A 20,245-nucleotide genomic window follows, 5' to 3' on the forward strand; every position below is an offset into this window, starting at 1 on the left:
GCTCAGCGTGAGCCTCTGGAACTGCGTCCTTGGGGAGGCGACACCGGTATTGATTTACAGTTGATAATAATAACAGCTGGTGTTTATTACGGGCTTTCTGTGTCCCAGGCACCGTGCCGAGCCTCGAATATTAATTGTCCATATTTTACACATGGGACAACTGAAGCACAGAGAGGTTAGGTGATCTGCCCAGACTCACACAGCTAGTAAATAGAAGAACGGGGTTCAAATTGGTGGGGCCTCTAAATGCAAAGCCTGAGTTCTCAGCCACTGTGCCACATCCCTGTCTGGTGACTGATGAGCAATATGAGGGCACAGCCGCAGCCTGGAACTGGGAGGGCTGGGCTAGACCTTCCTGGGCTTTTCACTAGTTTGCTGTGTGACTTTGGACAATCACTCAATCTCTCTGAACCATGGCTTCCTATCTGTAAATGAAGAAGGATAAATTAGATCACCCCATAAGCTAAGCTTGAGTTTTCTGGAATGTTCCCTCCAAGAGAGCAGAGTTTTTGTCCAGATCGCTGCCAGGTCCTTCACACTTGGACCTGAACTTGTTTTCACACATGTTTAGTCTGCTCTGGTTTCTGCGAAGACATTCAGGGCATCTTTGGATTCAGGCCAGGTTCCGAATCTGGAAAGCCCATCGACTAGGTTAGGTTCTGAGCCCAAAGCAGAGGCTCTGGACCCGAGAGGATAGGCTTGCCGCTAAGGGACCCCAGTTTCTGATATGAGATTTGGGAAGCTGCACAATGGCTCGTGACAAAGATTCTGCAGCCAGTCTCTGCGTCACACCTCCACTCTGGCTGGTGACCCGGGCCGAGTTATAGTAACCTGTCTGTTCCTTGGCTTTCTCACCTGTCAAATGGGGTGATGTTGGCTGGAAACATCCTCCTTGGACGACACTAACAGACCTGGAACTCTGCCGTCCACTGCGGCAGCCCCTGGCCACGTGCTGACAAGGTCATATATGTCCAGTCTGGACTGAGATGTGCTGTGGGTATGTCAAATACACCCCAGACTTTGAAGACTTGGTATGAAAACACCATGGAAAAGGATCTCATGAATGACTTTTCTCTTGATGACAAGTTGAAAAAAATAACCTTCTGGATCTGCTGGATTCAATAAAATATTAAAATTAATTTCACCTGTTCATTTGTGGCTCACTTTGTCTTTCCACTGGGTGGGGCTGCCCTGGGGTGCTTAGCTCAGGGCCTGGAACACAGTCAGACACTCAGTTAATGAGCGATGGGAGCAGCCTGCTCGAGGCGGAGTAGGGACAACCCCCGATCAAATAAGCAAGAGCCTGATTTGTACCTTTAGTGTTTATTTCCCCTTAATCAAACGCAGCAGAGCAATTTGCTTTGACATCATAAAATCTGACGGCTGGACACCATTTTGGAGGCTACTGAACCCCAGCTCCTGGGGATTTGGGGGCCATCCTTGGCGTTCCTTGGCCTGTGGACGCATCACCTTGACCTCTGCCTTCTCCCTGTCGGCGTGTGTCCCAATTGCCCCTTTTTATAAGGACATCAATCATTCTGGTTTAAGGCCCGCCCTAGCGTCCATATCCTAACTAATTATATCTACAGTGACACTTGTATTAATCATGTTTTTGACTTTCTGTGTTTTATTTAGCTTTGACATCTTGGGGCCTCTCCCAGGGTTCTCCACTTCCTAGAGACAGTAATCAACCAGCTTGAAAGTGCATCTTTGCTAGGCAATCCGACCAGTCCCAGTCCACATGGCCACCCCTTTTGTCAGACTCTTGCAGTCTGGAACACTCTCTCCTGCCCTGAATGACACCAAGGCCAGGGACTGGACACTAGGGAACCCCCTCCCAGCCCACAGCCTGCCCAAATTATTCAAACTAGCCAACCCCAAACCTGCCCAGCCTGTCTACCGTGCCCCTTCCTCCTGCAAAAACACAATAAAGATTCTTGACCACACTTTCCTGTCAGTCCCTCTGCCCCCTGACCATCCCTGGAGCCTCCCTGCATGGCCCTGCATGGCGTCCACACTTCTAGAGCTCCTAGAGATCTGTGAGTGTTAAACTTCTTCCTTCATAGGTCATTTCTGTGTCAGCATGTCTTACCATGCCTGATTAAAACAAATCCCGGCTACATTTAAAACAGCCCTGTCTCGGGGCGCCTGGGTGGCTCAGTCGTTAAGCGTCTGCCTTCAGCTCAGGTCATGATCCCAGGGTCCTGGGATCGAGCCCCACATCGGGCTCCCTGCTCCGCGGGAAGGCTGCTTCTCCCTCTCTCACTCCCCCTCCTTGTATTCCCTCTCTCACTGTCTCTCTCTGTCAGATAAATAAATAAAAATCTTTAAAAAACAAAACAAAACAGCCTTATCTCCAAATAAGGTCAGAATCTGAAGTACGGGAGGGTTGGGGCTTCCACATATGATTTTGGGGAGACATAATTTAACCCATAGCAACCCCCTCCCATCATTCCTTGCTCAAGAGTCTGCAAGAGTTCCTCAAGTCAGGGTCCCAGCAGGTGAGCATGGCCCACCCAAGCCCACCCAAACCCGGTTATTTGAAGGGAGTCTAACAAAGGGGCCATTTACAACCGTGTGGACCGGCCTTTAGAAGGCAACAAGGGTCCGTGCAGTCCCCAAAGCTCTACCAGTGGGGAGGGGCGGCCTTCCCTGTAGGTATAAGGGGAGTGGGCAGTTATCCAAACCTGGAGAAGCAGGAAGACAGAGCTATGACTAACAGGTAGATGTGTGCACCTGTTTGTCTGGCTCAGGTCATATTAAAATAAAGGTAAGGTCAGGGAGGAGTAACATCATACTTATCCATTGTACCAACATGGAAGAGCCCACGGAAGAAAAGAAAAAAGTGAAAAACTCTATGCCATTCTGGAAGAGGCCAACCATAGAGACAGCAAAAAGGTTAGTGTTTCCCAGGGAGGGGTTCAGGAGGAGGGGAGAGGAATAAGCAGGTGGAACACAGGACATTTTTAGGACAGTGAAATTACCTGTATGATATCAGGATGGTGGATCCACAACATTATCCATCTGTCCAAACTCACAGGATGTACATCACAAAGGGTGAACCCTACCGTAGGCTGTGGACTTTAATTAATAATAATGTAATAGTATCAACGTTGGTTCCTCAATTGTAACAAATGGACCGCACTAATGCAAGGTGTCCGTAATAGGGGAACAGAGGGGGAGGGGGCATATGGGCACTCTGTATTATCTGCTTAATTTTCCAGAAACTTAAAACTGCTCTAAAAAATCGTCTATTATTTTTTTTTTAAATAAAATAAAACCACTCTTTCAACCAGAGAAAATCAACCAGTGGCACTTGGCTGCCTACCCTTTCCAGTCATTTTTCTATGGGACTCGGTTCTTTCTCCTGGCCTCCCGGGGGCTCCCCGCAAGCTTCCCCAGCCCCCCTGCACTGGCTGGGAGCTTCCTCCCTTTCCTCACCACCTCCTCCCTGTGCTCGCCGCTCCCATCCCCACCAACGAACATTAAAGCCGAGGTTTTCCCATCATCTAGCAGTTCCTCCGAACTGGGATGTCCACCCTCTCTCCCGCATCCCATCAAGGGGGTACAGAGAATGTTGGCTGCCCATCACTGTTCTGTGGTTCTTGCCACGTGACTGTCCAGGGCGCTGAAGACCTATAAACCACCGTCTTGTAAACTTATGGGTTGACAATGGCCCTTCTCTTGCAAGTGCTCCCCATTTGCTTCTAAAGCTCCTTTATGTCAGTATTGCCCTGATCACCAGGGGGTGACAGGCGAGGAAACCAAAGCCCAGAAAAGTTAGTGACCTGCCCAAGTCAAGGAGGTGGCAGCAGAGGTAGGATGTCCTGACCCTTGGTTCTAAGCTCCCGGCCCCTCAACGTGACCATGGGCAGCTTTCATTTCTGATGCAGATAACCACTTATGATGGTTACGTTTAAAACAGGTATCACCTCACTGGTGTCTTATAAAAAGAAAAGTTATTCTTTTTTTTTTTTTTTTTTTTTAAAGATTTTATTTATTTATTTGAGAGAGAGAGAATGAGAGACAGAGAGCACATGAGAGGGAGGAGGGTCAGAGGGAGAAGCAGACTCCCTGCCGAGCAGGGAGCCCGATGCGGGACTCGATCCAGGGACTCCAGGATCATGACCTGAGCCGAAGGCAGTCACTCAACCAACTGAGCCACCCAGGCGCCCAAGAAAAGTTATTCTAATAACTGGGCGGGGGGATCTTTTCTTGATATGAAGAGGAAGAAGGGAACATACTCTTGCATCTACTTGTTTAAAAGACAGCTGCTGGGGGGTAGGACCTGTGCCAAGGGAACCCACCCCAGAGACTCTTGCTAGGAGCTGGGGGCTTCGGACCCGCTCATCCTGTGACCCCATGAGAAGGCTGGCTCAGGAGGGTGCAGAATCAGCCAAAATCAGAGCTAGAAGGAGTCTTCACCGCCATCTGGCCCAGGGGCCAAAAATTGGAAGCCAGTAGGAGGAACATAGCCATCAACATGTTTTAGGGAGCTCGGCCAGTGCGGTGCTCTAAACTGTTTTTCATGCGCGTGTGCTCTCGGTTCTGCTCCGGCCCCCCTTCTCCAGTGACTCCCACCTGTTGCCCCAAGGGGCATCTGAGGTGATCTAGGGCAACTGAAGGAGGGACGAGACTCACAGGTCCCACTGCTAGCTATGGACGGAGCCGGGACCGGCACCCTGATTCCTGCCTCTTTGATTTGGGCTCGCCTATGAGAATCTTCCCTTTAATCCCGAGGGGCCTGCAGTTCCCTCAAGGTCCTGACCCGTGCTCTTGGCACTCATCCCATAACCAGCCCAGAGGATGGGGGAGATGGGGCACCAGGGGCTCCTTGATCAGCAGCCTCTGAAGCAGAGGGGCCAGGCTGCGAGCCAGTGGGAGGCTGTGAAGACACAGTGCACGTCTCCGTGGATCATCAGACACTTGGGCTTTGACCGGCAATGCTGAAATACAGTGGGATCTGAGAGGCTGTGTGCATGGATGATCTGTGCATCTGCATTTCTAGGATTTTCATAAAGAGAAAAAAATAGCTTCTGTGTGGGGGCGCCTGGGTGGCTCAGTTGTTAAGCGTCTGCCTTCGGCTCAGGTCATGATCCCAGGGTCCTGGGATCGAGCCCCGCATCGGGCTCCCTGCTCCGCGGGAAGCCTGCTTCTCCCTCTCCCACTCCCCCTGCTTGTGTTCCGTCTCTCGCTGTCTCTCTCTGTCAAAAAATAAATAAAATCTTAAAAAAAAAATAGCTTCTGTGTGCAGCGGTGGAGGAAACCGCACTTTGAGCTTCTTCATATGACATCCCTTGAGGTCAAAGGGCCGATGCTATCACCTATATTGGACTGAGGGGACACTGGGGCCCAGGAACATTAGGGGATGTATCTGCCATCAGACAGTTCACTAGAAGCACAGCTATGGTCGAGGACGCCTGGCGATGGCCTACCCAGCCCCCTCCCTAAACTCCGCCCCACGCCCCCGCAGCCCCCGTGTACCATGTCACCGCAGCTATCCCCTCCCCTGCCTGGACCGAGAGGGACATCTCCCAAACCGAGCCAGACACAGCCTCCTCCTGGGACCTGGAAACTGGGACCAGCACAGCCCAGTGTCTCCGGGCCTCAGCTGGTCTCCTGAATGGAGGAGTGTGCTTTTGCCATGCGGGTGAGAACGTAAGAGAGTCCATCAGCATGTGAAGAGGAGAATAAAAAAGTATGAGAGGCAGAGATGAGAGCACGAGGGAGGCTCTGTGCCCCCTGTGGCCTCCCAGGAAGTCTCACCCGCAGTACTCCCTGGGACCCGACGGTTCAGGATCTAGGCTTCCTGGTGACACCCCACATCCTTAGCAGAAACCCTTCTGTTTGCTTATGCCAGATGGAGCTGGTTTCTGGTTCAGCGGGGTGAACTGAGATGTGTGTCCTTGGTGACCCACACCAGCCACTCACGGTGCACCTTGCAGGGCAGAGAATTCGAGCATACCAGCCACCCCAAGACTCCCCGATGGCTGCCCCTTCATCTTGCCAGCAGAGGGCCAGGCACAGGTGGCTCCCTCCCTCCTTCACAGTGGAGAGCCTGAGGCTCAGGGGCCTATGGGGTTTGACCAGGATCGCACAGATCTGGAAAAGGAACCCAGAGAACCTTCCTGCCAGGCCTCCGCCTCTGCTGAAAGATGCTCTGGGTATCCTTTGCTGACTACAGCTGGAGTGGGGTATTTGCTGAGGACAAAAGCCAAGGCCAGTGATCTTGGCCTGTGCCTCAGTGGTGTGACAGAGGCCTTGGGGGTGTGCCTTCGTCTGCTCACACGTGCCCACAGCCCCACCGAGCCCCTTCCGCACTGGGCGTGACCGCAGGTGCTGGGGACACAGCAGCGAGCAGGCTGATCTCTGGGAGCCTGTGTTTCTGCAGGGACACAGATATCTTGTGGACAAAGCGATGTGGCCCTTAGCGAGTGCTATGACATAAACTCCACCAAGATGAGTTGGGGGTGGTGCAGGACTGCCCAGGCAGGGTGGTCAGGGAAGGCCTCTCGGAGGTGGGGACGTCTGACTGGGGGCCTGAGGAAGACGCAGCCGCTCGAGGAGGAAATGTCCTAGGAGGAGAGGGAGCCATAAGTTCAGAGGTCCTGGTTGATCACTGGCAGTTGTCGTGTTCCAGGGACAGATGGGGGTCCATGTGGCCGGGGAGGGGGACTGGGCAGGGAGGGACGAGGAGGTGGGGGACGCCTTGTGGGACATGAGAGGGAGCTGGCTTCTTCTAAGTGCAGTGGAAGCCATCAGAAGGTTTCCAAACATGCCATATACTGTAGCAGCCTCTGGGGATTGAAGGACGAAAAAGACACATTCTGCGTCCTCCAAACAGGCCAGACAGACCCGGGAACCACAGCCATGTCAAGCTGTGGTCATAGAGATAATACAGGATCCAATGAGGTCACGCAGGAAAGGCTCCCCACCCGGCCTCGGGGGCTCAGACCGTTGGAGGCTGGAAGGCTAAATAGGAATCAGAAAGGTAAAGAAGTAAAGGCGGAGATGGGGAGGGAGGGCGGGAGGGGAGAATCCGGGCACCTGTAACAGCCGGGGCAGAGGCCTGAGGGCAGGAGCCCGGGACAGCTTCCCAGGACTTCCCCACAGGCTCCATCATCAACACTGCCAGCCTGGAGGTGACAAGGCCTGCCCAGCCCTTCCTTCCAAACCACACCGAATGCCGCACACCGAATGCCGCAAGAGCGGAAACTGGACGGCCGCTGGCTGCAAGGCCTCACGCTCCAGGGCTGTGAGTCACCTGGCAACCCTTCAGCTTCAGCTAACAGGGACACGGGCCTCTCCAAAACAGATCCCCGGCTGCATGCCCCCGGGCTGCCCTGCACGGGCAGGAAGGTAGGTCCACTGGCCCACGTCGCCCAGCAAGGAGGCTGCAATTTGGGTTAACTGACCGAATGGCACAACCAATGTGACATTTCCAGAGAGATCCAGTGTTCGGGACGGAGTCACAGGGCTTGGCCGGGCTCCCCTGGGAGCCAACAAGACAGGGCGAGGTTTCCTTAGGTCCCGTTTGCGGCTCACTCCCCAGCAGAACTCCAGACCCTGCGGCTCGTCAAAGCTGACGCTCGGCCCGGACACCGTAATGATGGGAAAGGTGACACCCCGTGACTCCACTCTGATTAAGAGACGAGTTAAAAACGCATTAGCCTGTGCACACAGGATGGGTACAGACTTGTCAAAGGCACGAGGGAGGCCACTTGCAAGAGGGGGTGAGACCTCAGTCCACCTCTGCTGGGAGCATGATTTTCTTAGGTGTATAAACACACCCAAAACATCCATCTAACAACAGGAGACAGGTTCAACGAATAGATCCACAAAATGACGTATTACGTGGCCATGAAAGGTTACGTTTTCAAAGAACTGAAATGGCAGGAAATTCTCACAGCTCAATAAGAGAGAAAAAAAAATCAGTAATAAGATCTACATTGTACCATAGCAATTTGTTTAAAAATGTATATGCGTATAAGAATAAAACCGGAATAAAATACAGCAAAACCTTAATAGTGGTGGGATTCTGGGTGGTTTCTGTTTCCTTCACGATACTTCTCTACATTTCCCACATATACAAGGAGCCTGTTACTTTATAATTGGAGAAATAAAACTGCTTTGATTTCTAAAGGAAAAGAGAGTCACCTTGGAGTCACCTAGGAGAAAGGACCTGTGTTACCTCCAGCAAGCATCAGCTTTTGTCCCTTTGGCTGAAATACGGTTTACATTGTCGTTATGACGAGACGTCCCCACTCATCTGACCGAGCCAGGCCCTCATCGTGTCTGACATGAGAAAAGGAAGTGGGGTTACTGGCAAGCGGGGGGAGCTCCCCCAGCAAGTGCTCAGTTGGGCCTGGAAGGAGGGGTTAGTCATGGAACTCGTCCAGGACCTTGCTGCCAGGACACCCCTTCTTAGAGAGGGGCTCGGGAACCCACAGGGGCTGAGCCCCCAAATGCTTGGAGGCTCCAGGCATTATAGTGGACCTTCTCTTAAGAGGCTGTCCCCCAAGGGGCCAGAGTTACAGACCCAAAACATGACCTGTGGCTCCCGGTCCCCCCCTCCCTGCCCCCAGCCCTTCCCGCCCCATAGTTACATGTGTCAAGGTCTTGGGGTGTAAGATGAGCCCAGATCTCTCTGCTGGTACTGTGGGCTGTGACCTGCAGGCCACGTGTGTTGTGGTTAGAGAGGGAGGGGATAGAAGATGCCTGGGCAATTGGGCCTCCCACTCTGGGACCTACATATGCCTCTCCTGTGACGCACTCTCAGACACGGTGTGGGCTGTGTCACCTGGGTCATCTGCTCGCTCCGTGCACCTCCGAAGCCGAGGACGGAGGCAGACCCCTGCCTGCCGCTATGGTTTCTCAAACCCAGTAGCCTTTCCTTCTTGTAGCTCCCGGAGCGCTGCTGGATGCAGGTGAGGTGTCCCATGAGCCCAGAGTCCCGAGTGGTCTGGGTGCTCTGCCCCACCCTGCTGCACAGAGACATGGCCCCCCTAGATTCCAGCAGAGGAGTCTCTAGAGGGGCCTGGCCTCCCCGGGCCTCAACTTTCCAATCCTTAATATGAGGACAATATTCCCAACCCTTGAAACCATAGAATTTTTAGAGTTAGAAGGAGCCTTAAAATGCTCCTACTCACACTCCTTTGCTCGCAAAAGAAAAATCTCAGAGATGTTTCTCTTGGTTCAGCTACTGAACCAAGACAACACCTTGGGTTTCTAGAGATGTACCAAAAGGCCCTCCTACCTCCAGGCAGTTCTCAAGCTTCTGTGTATATTGCAAGTCCCTGGGCTGGGAGTGTGGGGGTAAGGTGTTAAAAATGCAGACCCATTCAGTAGGCCTGGGGGTTCAAGAATCTGCATTTCAAACCAAGCTCCCTGTGTGTCTTCGTTCAGATCCACCTCCCTGGGCTGCTATAAGGAGACCGTGTGCTAGGCCAGCAGGGAAAAGCTTTAAAGCTCAAGGGTGTCAGTCACCCTGCTGCTCCCCATCTCCCCAGACACTCCCACCCTCTCCCTCTCTACCCCATGGCTCACCTGAGTGATTTCCAAGGACGCTTGCTTCCGAGTCTGGAGTCCTTTCTACTTAAAGTGGGATGGTCACTGTCCCAAATTGCCTGGGATCCACTATCTCACGGGAGAACCACCAGCCCAGTTTCAGGATCTGGGGCTGGAAGGAGGTCCACCAGCTGTGACCCAGAGCAATCGGAGATTGGGAGGGGGCAGTGTTGGGGATAGCCTCACCCCCCCTCCTGATCTATGCCCATCAAAAAGAATTAGGTGTAGGGTCAGCCACTCCTGAGTGCAAACTCATCTCAGCCACTGACGACATGACCTTGTGCAAACCACTTCACTTCTTTGCACCTTGTTGGATCAACGGTGGGTTAAGGTACCTGCCAGGCACAGTTGTATTAAAGGGAATGGCATCTGTGCACTACAAAGTGACAAACACCACAAGGTCAGGCCACCAGTAAAATACAGGATGGCACATTTATATGTTGAATTTCAGAAAACAGCAAATAATTTTGTGTACAAGTATATCCCAAATACTGCATGGGACATACTTATACTAAAATATGATTCACTGTTTATATGAAATTCAGAGTTAACTAGGCATCCGGGGGGGTTTCCTTGTTTGTTTTCTTATTTTAGGTGTGTCTGCTTTGTTTTGTTGCTAAGTTGGCTGATGGGCATTCCAGCAGGCAACCCCTCACCCTCTTCCTTCAGCCCCAGCACCAGCGGGACAGATCCTCCTGCGTCCCCAGACCCAGCCCTGCCCAACCCCCAAAGGAGCCTGGATGGAGGGGATCCGGCGCCTCCAAGGCGTTCCTTCCTCCCCACGGGGGTGTGCTCGGTGGCGGAGTGCTCCCATCAGCACGGTGACCGCACAGGAGGCTCGCCTGGCAGACGAAGGCATTTTTGTAACTGAAGGAGCCAGTCAAGGTCACTTGCTCTGCTCTGTTCTGCTTCTCTGGGGGAGGAGGGGATGGGGAGGCGAGGACAAGGCAACGAGGACAGGATCCCTTTGCTCCTGACTTTGAATCCCCTCTCCTGGGAGAGGCAGGCCACTTGCCTACAAACCCCTGGAGCTTGGGCCCCACGGAGCCCGATTTTCCTTGGCAGGAAGTGGGTGGCCACGGCTGGAAGTCTTGAGGTCCCCCACGTCCCCCAGCCGTTGTTAACCCTCTGTGCCATCACCCCTCTGGGCCTTCCAGTTAAAACATGACAGCACTAACACTTAGATCGTGCTGCTGTGTATCAGACACTCTTCTAAGAACTTCATAAATAATACCTTTTTAATCCTTCCAATAACCCTAGGGCGTGGGCACTAGCATCATCCCCATTTCACGGGCGAGGTAACGGGGCTGCAGAAGGGTCACATAGCTAGCTAGCAAGAGGTCGAGGCAGGCTTTGAACGGAGCCTGGGCCTTCAGCCGCTTTGCCCGGCGCCTCTGTGCAGATACGAGGAGCACAAGGGCAGGAGGAGGAGGGAAGGGACGACGGGCATCTGGCAAGCACCTAGGCTGTGCTAAGCACCCCTGCACCCCCGACGGAGCTGATCTCATTCAAACTTCACCGCAAACAAGGTGTGGGATACTGTTGCCGCGTGCTGAAGTCAGAGGCAGGGAAACTGAGGCTCAGAGAGAAATGTGAGTGGAAATCAGACCTCAGCTGTCTCGCATCAAGGCCCCGTGCTCGTCCCCTCACCACCCACCCTGCTCTGGTTCACGGTTCTCCGGACACTGCTCTGGCCAAACGCATGGCAGCCCACCACTACTCTTGACACACCCCCTCCCACCCGCCGTGAGGTGACCGAAGCCCTCATGCTCTCTTCTCGCTGCCTCCATCTCTCCCCACTGACCCAGACCAACCCTCAATCAGGGCCTGGACAATGTTCCTTACTCTGAGCCTGTCCATCCTTTCCCCCCGGCCACACATCCCCACCTGGTGTCCCTTTCCTTCCCCACATCACCGGCCGTAGGAGGAATAACATCCTAAGGTCTCACTGTTCTTTACATTCACCCACATCAGCTGGTTTTGATCCTGACAAGCCCCGGGTTAGATGGACCACCCGGCATCACCCGTGTCCTAATTTCACACAGGAGGAAGATGGGGCTCAGAAAAGTTAAGGGTCCTGGCCAGACTCACCCAGGCTTTCCACCAGGACTCAGACCTCTGTCTTCTGACTCTACAACCAGGACTGTGTAGGGACCTCAGAGGTCAACCAAAGCACTTTAGAGATGAGGAGTCTGAAACCCAGACAGGACACTTGTGGCCTGTTCAAGGTCACAGCCATCTGTCTGTGGCAGAACTGAGACTGAAATTTACAGCTTCCAACCCTATAACACCTTGCCCTCCTGCGATAACACATGGAACCAATTATACCAACTCAGCTAACAAAGAGGTTAAAGATGCCAACTCCATCAAAAACCAAAGGCAAGAGCGATCAGAACCAAGGCATACCCCCATTCCACAATGAGGCTTCTATTGGGACATTCCTGTCTCCGGGACAGTCTTCTGGTGGGGCAGGCAGGTGAATGAGGGCAGGTCAGATCTTTTTAGGACTTGCTCCCCTGGTAGAGCCAGCCCAGGCTGAAAATGCCAGTTCAGGGGCCTGCGTCTGCTGGGGAGTGATGGCCCTGACGCCTAGGGTTCATGTTTAGTAAAGTATGGAGTGAAGAAGTGATCACAGGAATTCAGGGCATAGATGAGCAACATCCTTGAAATCCAGGAAGTGGAAAAAAGATATACCAAAGCTAAATCCACATCTATGTCACACATCTATGTCACTTTTTATAACATGTGTCTTACAGCTCTGGATCCTATTCTGCCAGACCCTCGGGAGCCAGGTGGGAGGCAGAGTCTGGCTGTGCAAGGTCACTGCTGGGACTGAGGCTCACATGCCTACCAGTGGAAGGCTGGAATCCACGGAGCATATGGACATTCTGCCTGCTCCCCATCCTGGGGCTCATCTCTATGGATGCTGGGGTCCCCCTCCTCTCAGCTCTGTCTCTGCTTCCCTCCGCTGGCCTTTGCCCGGCCCCTTAACGTCTGTGCCCTCTGTGTTTCCATCTGCCAAAGGGCTCTGTACATCCATCCGTGTCACCACGGGAAAAGTACACCAGGAAAGCAAAGGGTGCACCAGCCTGCTAAGGTTTTTGCGTTCACAGAACTGCAAATCTCTACTGCATCACTGGCTTTTAGCGGGCTGCCAGTATTCCTCACCAGAAATATTTCTCATCCCTTTTGGACAGGAGAACAAACCTGGGAGCTGAGAAACAGGCCTGCTTAGGCTCTGGAAGCTGCTGGAGAGCCCCTAGAATTGGCTGGATCTTTTGATGTGCAGTGTAGCGAGAATGGCACTCAGCTCTTTCCCACACAGGAGGGTGTCTTCCACTTAGGAGGGCCCATAAATAACCTGCACCCACCAGTCCTATGACCCAAAACCTGATGAGTTGAACTCCGACATGGGTGACAGAAATGGGAGGTCCCTAACTCCAGAAAGTGAGCTGTTGGAGAAACAGGTGGAGAAGCACGGCATCAGGGCCCAGAAACTCCAGAGAATCCAGATGTAACCCTCCCCACCCACTTTTCCCAGCCGACTCCCAGGCCAAGTTCAGGCTGGGAACCTGCCAGGCTTATACCTGAGCGACTTTCCTGGGGCAGCTGCTCGGGTGCCTGGTACACCCGAGCCCCGGCTTGCAGGCTGGACCCAAGCCCCCCTGCCCGGGGACGCTCCCTGCTCCCCTCCTCTCACCCCCAGCCTGGTGTGCGGCCCAGCCTGCCGGCAGGCTCACCTTTCGGCAGCTTGGACGTGTTCTCCTGGATCCAGGAGAAGAGGTGGGCAAAGTCGCAGTCGCAGAGCCAGGGGTTCCCGTCCAGGCGCAGGGTGCGCAGCGCGGGCAGGGCGGCCAGGGTGGCCACGTTGAGGCTGCGCAGGTTGTTGTCGTTGAGCTCCAGCACCTGCAGCGACTCCAGGGTCTCGAAGGCGTCCTCGTGCACGCCCGCCAGGTTGTTGTTGGCCAGGCTCAGCTTGACCAGCCTCCCGGCCGAGCGGAAGGCGCCGGCGCCCAGCTGGGTCAGGTTGTTGTAGCTGAGGTCGAGGAAGGCCAGCTTGGCCGAGCCGCTGAACGTGCCCTCCTCCAGTGAGCGCAGCGAGTTATTCCTGAAGTCCAGGTACACCAGGTCGCCGTAGAAAATGAAGAAGTCCTCGGGGATGTGCTGGATGCGGTTGCCGGCCACCAGCAGCTTGCGCACGTCCAGGGGGAAAGGGTCGGGCACGCTGGGCAGCCCGCGGTCGCGGCAGTCCACGGTGTGCGGGTCGGTGCAGGCGCAGCCCGCGGGGCACGCGTGCCCGGGCCGGAGCAGCGGCAGCAGGAGGAGGCTGCAGAGCCCGAGCGCCGCGGCGCCGCCGGCGGGGCCGCGGGGGGCGGCGCGGGGGCGCATGGCCGGGCCGGGGTGGGGGGGGCCGGGGGGGACCCGCGCGAGCCGCGGCGACGCGGACGTGGCTCTCGGGGCGAGCCCTGGCGCGGGGGGCGGCGCGCGGGGTCCCGGCGGCCGGGCGCTGGGAGCTGGAAGGCGGCCGGGGCGGGGAGGGCGGGCGCCCGGGCGCGACGCGAACGGACTCGGGGAGTCCGGGGCTGCAGGGACCGAGAGGAGAGAGTCCGGGAGGGAGGGGCGAGGACTCGCGAAGGACTTACCGGGACAGGAAATTAACCCTCCGGAAAATCCCAGGGAGGGGCGGGGAGCGATAGAGGTGGCCGAGTGGCCCGGGCAGCTTTTTTCTGAGACCGGGTAGTAAGACCTGTCGCGCGGACTTGGCCAGGAGCGCTCCACAACTAAGTTCGGTGATCGAGCGCCCCCCACCCCAGCGATTGCCAGAGGGCGTGCTGGGGGCATGTGCCCCGCAGCCCGGCGCCCGCCTGGTGCCAAAGCGCGCTCCCCTTTCGCCAGCCCCATTGCCAAAGGGAATGCGACCTGCGTCCCTCTGGCTCTGCGCCGGGGGGCAATCCCGGCGGGCTCTAGGGGGCCACTCCAGGAGCTGCTGACCTAGGGTTGGGCGGAGCTCCCGAGTGGCTCGTTTTGCCTCCTCACTCCGCCCACCTGCACTTGACCCATCTCAGGGAGGCACGTGGGGTCAAGTGAGGCGAGCAGCTGCCTGGGCCCCCCGCTGTGGCCTGAGGGAAGCCAGGGCCAGTCAGCACTTTCCATGCTGGCCCGAACTTGTCAGGAACCGGAATCCCCCCTGGCACGATTAGACCTGGCTGCTGGTCTACCAGAGGCCCAAAGGAGAAGCACTGTGGCCTGGGGGCAGAGGCCTGCCTCCCAGTGATGTGGCCTCAGTTCCAGTGCCTCCACCTCTCTGGACCCCCTGTGTCCCATCTGTAGAATGGGAAAGGGTAGTAAGTATGATACTGGCAGGAGATTTCCCTCCTGGGAGAAACTACACTCAAGCCAAACTCCTCCCCCGGCCCCCAGCTCTTTTCAGAAATGGTTGAGAGGTCCCCACTGAGCCACCAAGAGATTGTCCTGCTGCTGGCTATTTTGGTCCAAATACCCTGGAATTGATAAGCTCCCACTGAACCAAAATAACCCAGGGAACAGCTGTTGGGCAGCAGGCCCCCAGAGACCCTGCCCTGGTCCCTGGCCCCTACACAGATTGGTGGAGGCTCAGATTCTAAAACCATATGAGCTAAGCCCCCCTTTTTTCCAAAGGTACGCGCACTCTTGATGCCTTCCGATGGATCAAAAACCTGAGCCTCTGGGACGAAGCCAACAGCTCAACAGATGACAAGTGTTTGCAGAAGACCGGGGTGGGGGGTGGAGGGGGGCTGGGTACAGAGTTCCAGTGAACAGCTCTTGGGGTCCTGCAGCTCTTTCCCTGCTTATACTCCAGGCCACCATGCCAGACCTCCGGAATCCTCTGTCTGTGTCCCTACTTTCCCAGGGTACCCGCCCTTGCCTTTATCATCCCCAGGTGCAGGGGTTCAGCCCCCGCTCTGGCATCATCCCCTTGAAGAGGCAGATGCGGGGCAGGGGGAATAATCTAAAGCCTCCTAGAGTGGGTGAGAGTACCCCAGGCTGCATAAATGATGTATTACTGCAGTGTCAGACAAAGCACAGGCAGGTGGCAGAATAAACAGTTCCCCCTATTGCAACTCAAGGAACGCCCTGAACCCATCTGTGATATCCTCCACTTTTCCAGTCTCAGGCTGGGTTCCGGCTGCTCACTCCAGTACCGAGGAGAGCCCATTCATCACTGGTTGGAGCCCTCAGCATCACTGCTTCAAGACGTCTGTGTTTGGTTGGGCCCCCATCTCACACGTGCACACCCGTGTGCCGTGTGTGTCGTGTGCACCAGCCCTTCCTGCCAAGGAGTCTGGTTGGCTGCAGCCCTGGCCTGGGAGTCGGGCTCCTGGCCCTGGTCCTGGCCCCACCGCTAGTCACAGAAACTTTCACGGGCCACCTGATCTCTCTGGGGAAGCACTTCTTAGCCTGGGGTCCTTGGGCCCCTTGGTGATGAACACTTTTCAGAATTAAAAAAAAAAAAAATCTGGTGAAAACCAGACCTTTACCTGCGAGGAGGCCACCCGGAGTAAAGCTGCAATTCTTGGTAATGGACTTGACGGTAGCCCTGGTTCTTCTGTGCTGAGCAGACATTGGCACTCACAGATGACTTTGATTAATGAAAATGGAGATGCATTTCTACGTAATAAATGCAGAGTATTTAGCAAGGGCTTTCGAAACGGGGTGCTTGGTGGTAAAGTAAAGGGGCTCTTGCTAATGAAAACGTTGAGAAATACCGCTCCTGGCCTGGATTTTTCTTATCTTGGAACTTGGGAGAAAATACCGGCTCTCTCCTCTTGCACCGACTATGTAAGGCCCACGTGGGAAAATATTGGTAGGAAACATGATCTGAAGAGGATTTAGAGAAACACTGCACATAAACGTGGCCGTAAGTCTTGCTATGGCAGAACTCCTTGTTTCTTGCTTTGAGTGTCCCCCAAAGTCCCTCAAATTGAAATCTCAGCATTTTTCATTAATATCAGCAGGAGAAGACTCAGTTGGGGTTCATGGGGAGCAGGGAGGGGCCCCCGATATTCCAGGACTCCTATCCCTTGGGAAAATGCAAACTTCGCCACCTCTGATTTTCCCCAGGCAAGAAAAACATAGCTCTGACCTCAGCAAGGTCACACCATGAGTCAGTGATAGCTGCTGGAAATAGAACACAGGCATCCTGACTCCCCAGCTGCTCCACTCACCCTGCTCCCCCCCGCCCCCGAGGAAGGGGGCCTCTTACAGCCGGATGGGAAAACATTGCAGGTGACAGGGACAGACCTTCAGAGACTGTCAGCACCTTCTTTGTGATTCCCATTCAAGAGGCTCAGAACCTGGTGTGGCAAATACCCAAGGCATTCTGATGTTTTCAAAACCTGGTGTCATGTCTTCCCCAACCTTCCAAACAGAGCTCCCCACTCCTCCGGTGCTCCCAAGCTACAGCTCCGTAGCCCTTCCTTTCTTGTTTCATAAGTGGCCCCTGTCTGTCTCCCTGTGAAGTTGAGTCTTGGGAAGTTATGTGGACAGCGCCCAGGAAATTCCCTGCGTGGGGTCTGCTCCCTATACACAGAAACAATTAGTCATGAGGTTTTCCCCCTTTGGTTGGCAGACTAACCTCTAAATTAGCCAAAATCCTAGGCCCTACATTGTAAACAAGATGATGCCGATATGGAATGTGCAGAAGTCTGCATCTAGGTGCAGATGCTAGGTTTGAATGATGAGCGTGGCTGGTGTTTGGTGACGTCATTTGTGTTACTGGTGTGTGTTACCTCAGATGAGCACCTGGCTGACTTGGGCAGGAGGCAGGAGGACACCCCAAGGGCCCCCAGGAAAGGAGAGATGCTCTGGCCCTTTGCCTGGGACATCCTGAATCCATGAAACCAGCTCTCTGCTCCATGGACCTGCTGTGACTCTGTCCCCCCAATTAATGGGCCAACTCCAAGCTCCTCTGTTCTCACCCACTGCCCTTTCTCACCACCACCACCAGGGGGCACTATCTGCTGCCTGCACTGGTGAGAGCCAAACCCAGATCCATCTCTCCTGACCACTAGGTCCAGGGGTGACAAGAATTCTGGCAAGCCTGGACCCACCTAGAAGAAAAGCTCCTGCCCCTAGTTTCATCCCTGGAACCAGGAAACGAATCTTCAACCAGCCTAAATGAGAGGCAATGAAGTGGTAGCGGTTAGGAACGTGGGTTTGGAGTTAGACCTGCATCAAATCCTGGCTCTCCTATTCTTGGGCTCCATCACCTTGGGCAAGTTGCTTAACTTCTCGAAGCCTCGGTTTTCCCATCTGTGAAATGGGATAATCCTAGTGCCTACTTCATTGGGTTGTTATGAGGATTAAATGAGGTATCTATCAAGTGCTTAGCAGTGAGACTATCACAACAAATGGCAGCCACATAATTATCTACTTCTCTATCTTTTGACCCAAGGAGGTGGTGTTCTTCAGGTAAAGTATTTAAGTGCTCGTCTGTCTGGAATTTATTTGTTTGGAATGTCCTAAAATTCTAGGGTCAGTTTTCAGTCTCACGCCTTCCGTGAACCATATTCCCCACTCCAACTGTAGACCATCTGAGGGACAGACAGACACATACGCATGCACACACGCATGCAGGCGGGCCCTCACGCACACCTTTGCTCTCTCCAGCTCTGGCTGACTTTGTGAGCACGGTTATAGGTGAGTGGTTCCCCAACCACACCCCCAGTTCACTGGCTTGATTGGTCTGAGCATGGGCAGACTAATAAGACCAAGGACGTGGGGTCAGTCCCTCAGCTCAGCACAAGGAGACATCTGTTCTCTGCTCACGGCAGGCGCTCCTAATGCTAGCTAGCCATCCAGCAAATGTATGACCTTGGGTAGAGCCAGAGGACGATGGGGATAGTGCCATCCTGTCTTTCCTAGGAGAAAAATGCAGAGCACATGTTCCAAGAGTCAAAGGCACCCTCATGCCATTATGTTACAGCAAACTCAGAGGAGTCATCCCCAGTTCCTCTTTGCTTGTCCCCACCCCCTCCTATCCATTGGCAAGGCATCCTTGGCTGTCCTTCTCTGCCTCTCCACTGTTACCTCCTTAGTCCAAATCAGCATCATCTTGTACAGAAGTCCCCACTGGCTTTCCTGCTTTCACTCTTGCCCAACCCCTGGACAGACTCCCAACATTTGAGAAAGCCAAAGAGATCCTTTGAAGAGAGACCTCAGATCATCTCACCTGCCTGTTTAGACACCTCCAATGACTTTTTGGGTATGGTAAACAAACTTTTAAAATGACACCCCCCCTTGTTATTACCCCCACCCCCAGTATTTTTTGACTCGGGGCAAGGCCTGTGACTTACATCTAATGAATAGAGTATGGCCAAGTTGATAGAGGCCATTTCTAAGATTTGGTTACAGGAGACGGTGATTTCTGTCTTGCTACCAGACTCTCTCTGTTCCCTCTTTGGCCTGGGTGCTCTGATGAAGCAAGCTGCTGCATTGGAGTGGCCTGCATGGTAAAGAAGTGAGGATGGCCTCAAATTGGTAGCCTGTGAGGAAATGAATCTTACCAAGAATGACATGAGCTTCAAGCCTCCTCACGAAACCAGCCAACAGCTTGATGGCAGCCTGTGAGAGCCCTGAAGTAGAGGACAGAGTGAAGGCATGCCCAGATTTCTGACCCACAGAAACTGTGAGATAAAAAATATGTTCTGTTTTAAACTGCTACATTTTGGGGGTAATTTGTTACACAGCAATAGCTAGCTAATACAGGGCAGCACTTGGAATAAAATCCTACCAGACCATGGGCAGTCTGGCCCCACATGCCTCTCCCACCCCATTTGGGACCACTCTTCCTTTGACTCACCACCCTCCAGCCACTCTGGTCCTTGATACCTCTAATTCATCACGTTCATTTGCACCCCTGGACTTTGCACTTTCTGTGTGCTCTGGCTGGAACACTCCCCCCAGTTCTTAGCATGGTTGGTGCCACGTGGTCATCAGGTTTTCTTCTTAATTTTTTTTAGAGAGAGAGAGCTCGTGTGCATGCACCTGAGTGAAGGTTGGAGAGGGGCAGGGGAGAGGGAGAGAGAATCTCAAGCAGGCTCCATGCCCAGCATGGAGCCAGACTTGGGGCTTGATCCCACGACCCTGAGATCATGACCTGAGCCAAAATCAAGAGTCAGATGCTTAACCGACTGAGCCACCCAGGCATCCCGGTCATCAGGTTTACTCAGCCCAACTGTCACTTACTTAGACTGGCCTTCACTGACCTCCCTCTCTCCCCAGTTACTCTCTATGCTACCATTTTATTTTATTTTATTCTATTCCAAGCATTTATTACCCCTTGACATTACCTAGCTTGCTTGTTAGTTTACTTATTCACTCTAACTTCTGCCACTAAATGGAACTCCTATGAGGGCCATAATGTTGATCCAGTTCCTAGAATCAGCCCCAGGACATAGGAGGCACTCAAGAAATATTTAAGTTAATTGCTACCTGCAAATGATGCTTCTCAACTAGCCTACCAGTTTCTCAATAGCTTCCAGTGGTGTCTCACCTGAAGATGTCCACCCGGCTCTTCTGGGCAAGCAAGGCCCTTCATCCCTCCAAAGTCGGCCTCAGCTCTGGTCTCATGGAGGGAAAGGCATCTGTGTGTGGAGCACAAAGTGCCCCAGCAACACCCCTACAGTAGCGTGGGAGT

General features: G+C 53.9%; 1 protein-coding gene across 2 annotated transcripts in view; it reads right to left on the minus strand.

The window, feature by feature from the left end:
• Positions 1-13,968, minus strand: part of LRRC38 (leucine rich repeat containing 38) — a 48,602-nt gene extending 34,634 nt beyond the window's left edge. For both annotated transcript variants that reach the window (XM_081817514.1, XM_081817513.1), the window contains exon 1: positions 13,308-13,968. In XM_081817514.1, coding sequence (XP_081673640.1) covers positions 13,308-13,956 — 649 coding nt within the window. In that variant the 5' untranslated portion in view covers positions 13,957-13,968. The remainder of the gene's footprint in view (positions 1-13,307) is intronic.
• Between the last annotated feature and the right edge of the window lie 6,277 nt (positions 13,969-20,245).

The sequence above is a fragment of the Leptonychotes weddellii genome, chromosome 4, assembly GCF_054177405.1.
Source record: "Leptonychotes weddellii isolate Sample4059 chromosome 4, ASM5417740v2, whole genome shotgun sequence".
NCBI classification, from domain to species: domain Eukaryota; kingdom Metazoa; phylum Chordata; class Mammalia; order Carnivora; family Phocidae; genus Leptonychotes; species Leptonychotes weddellii.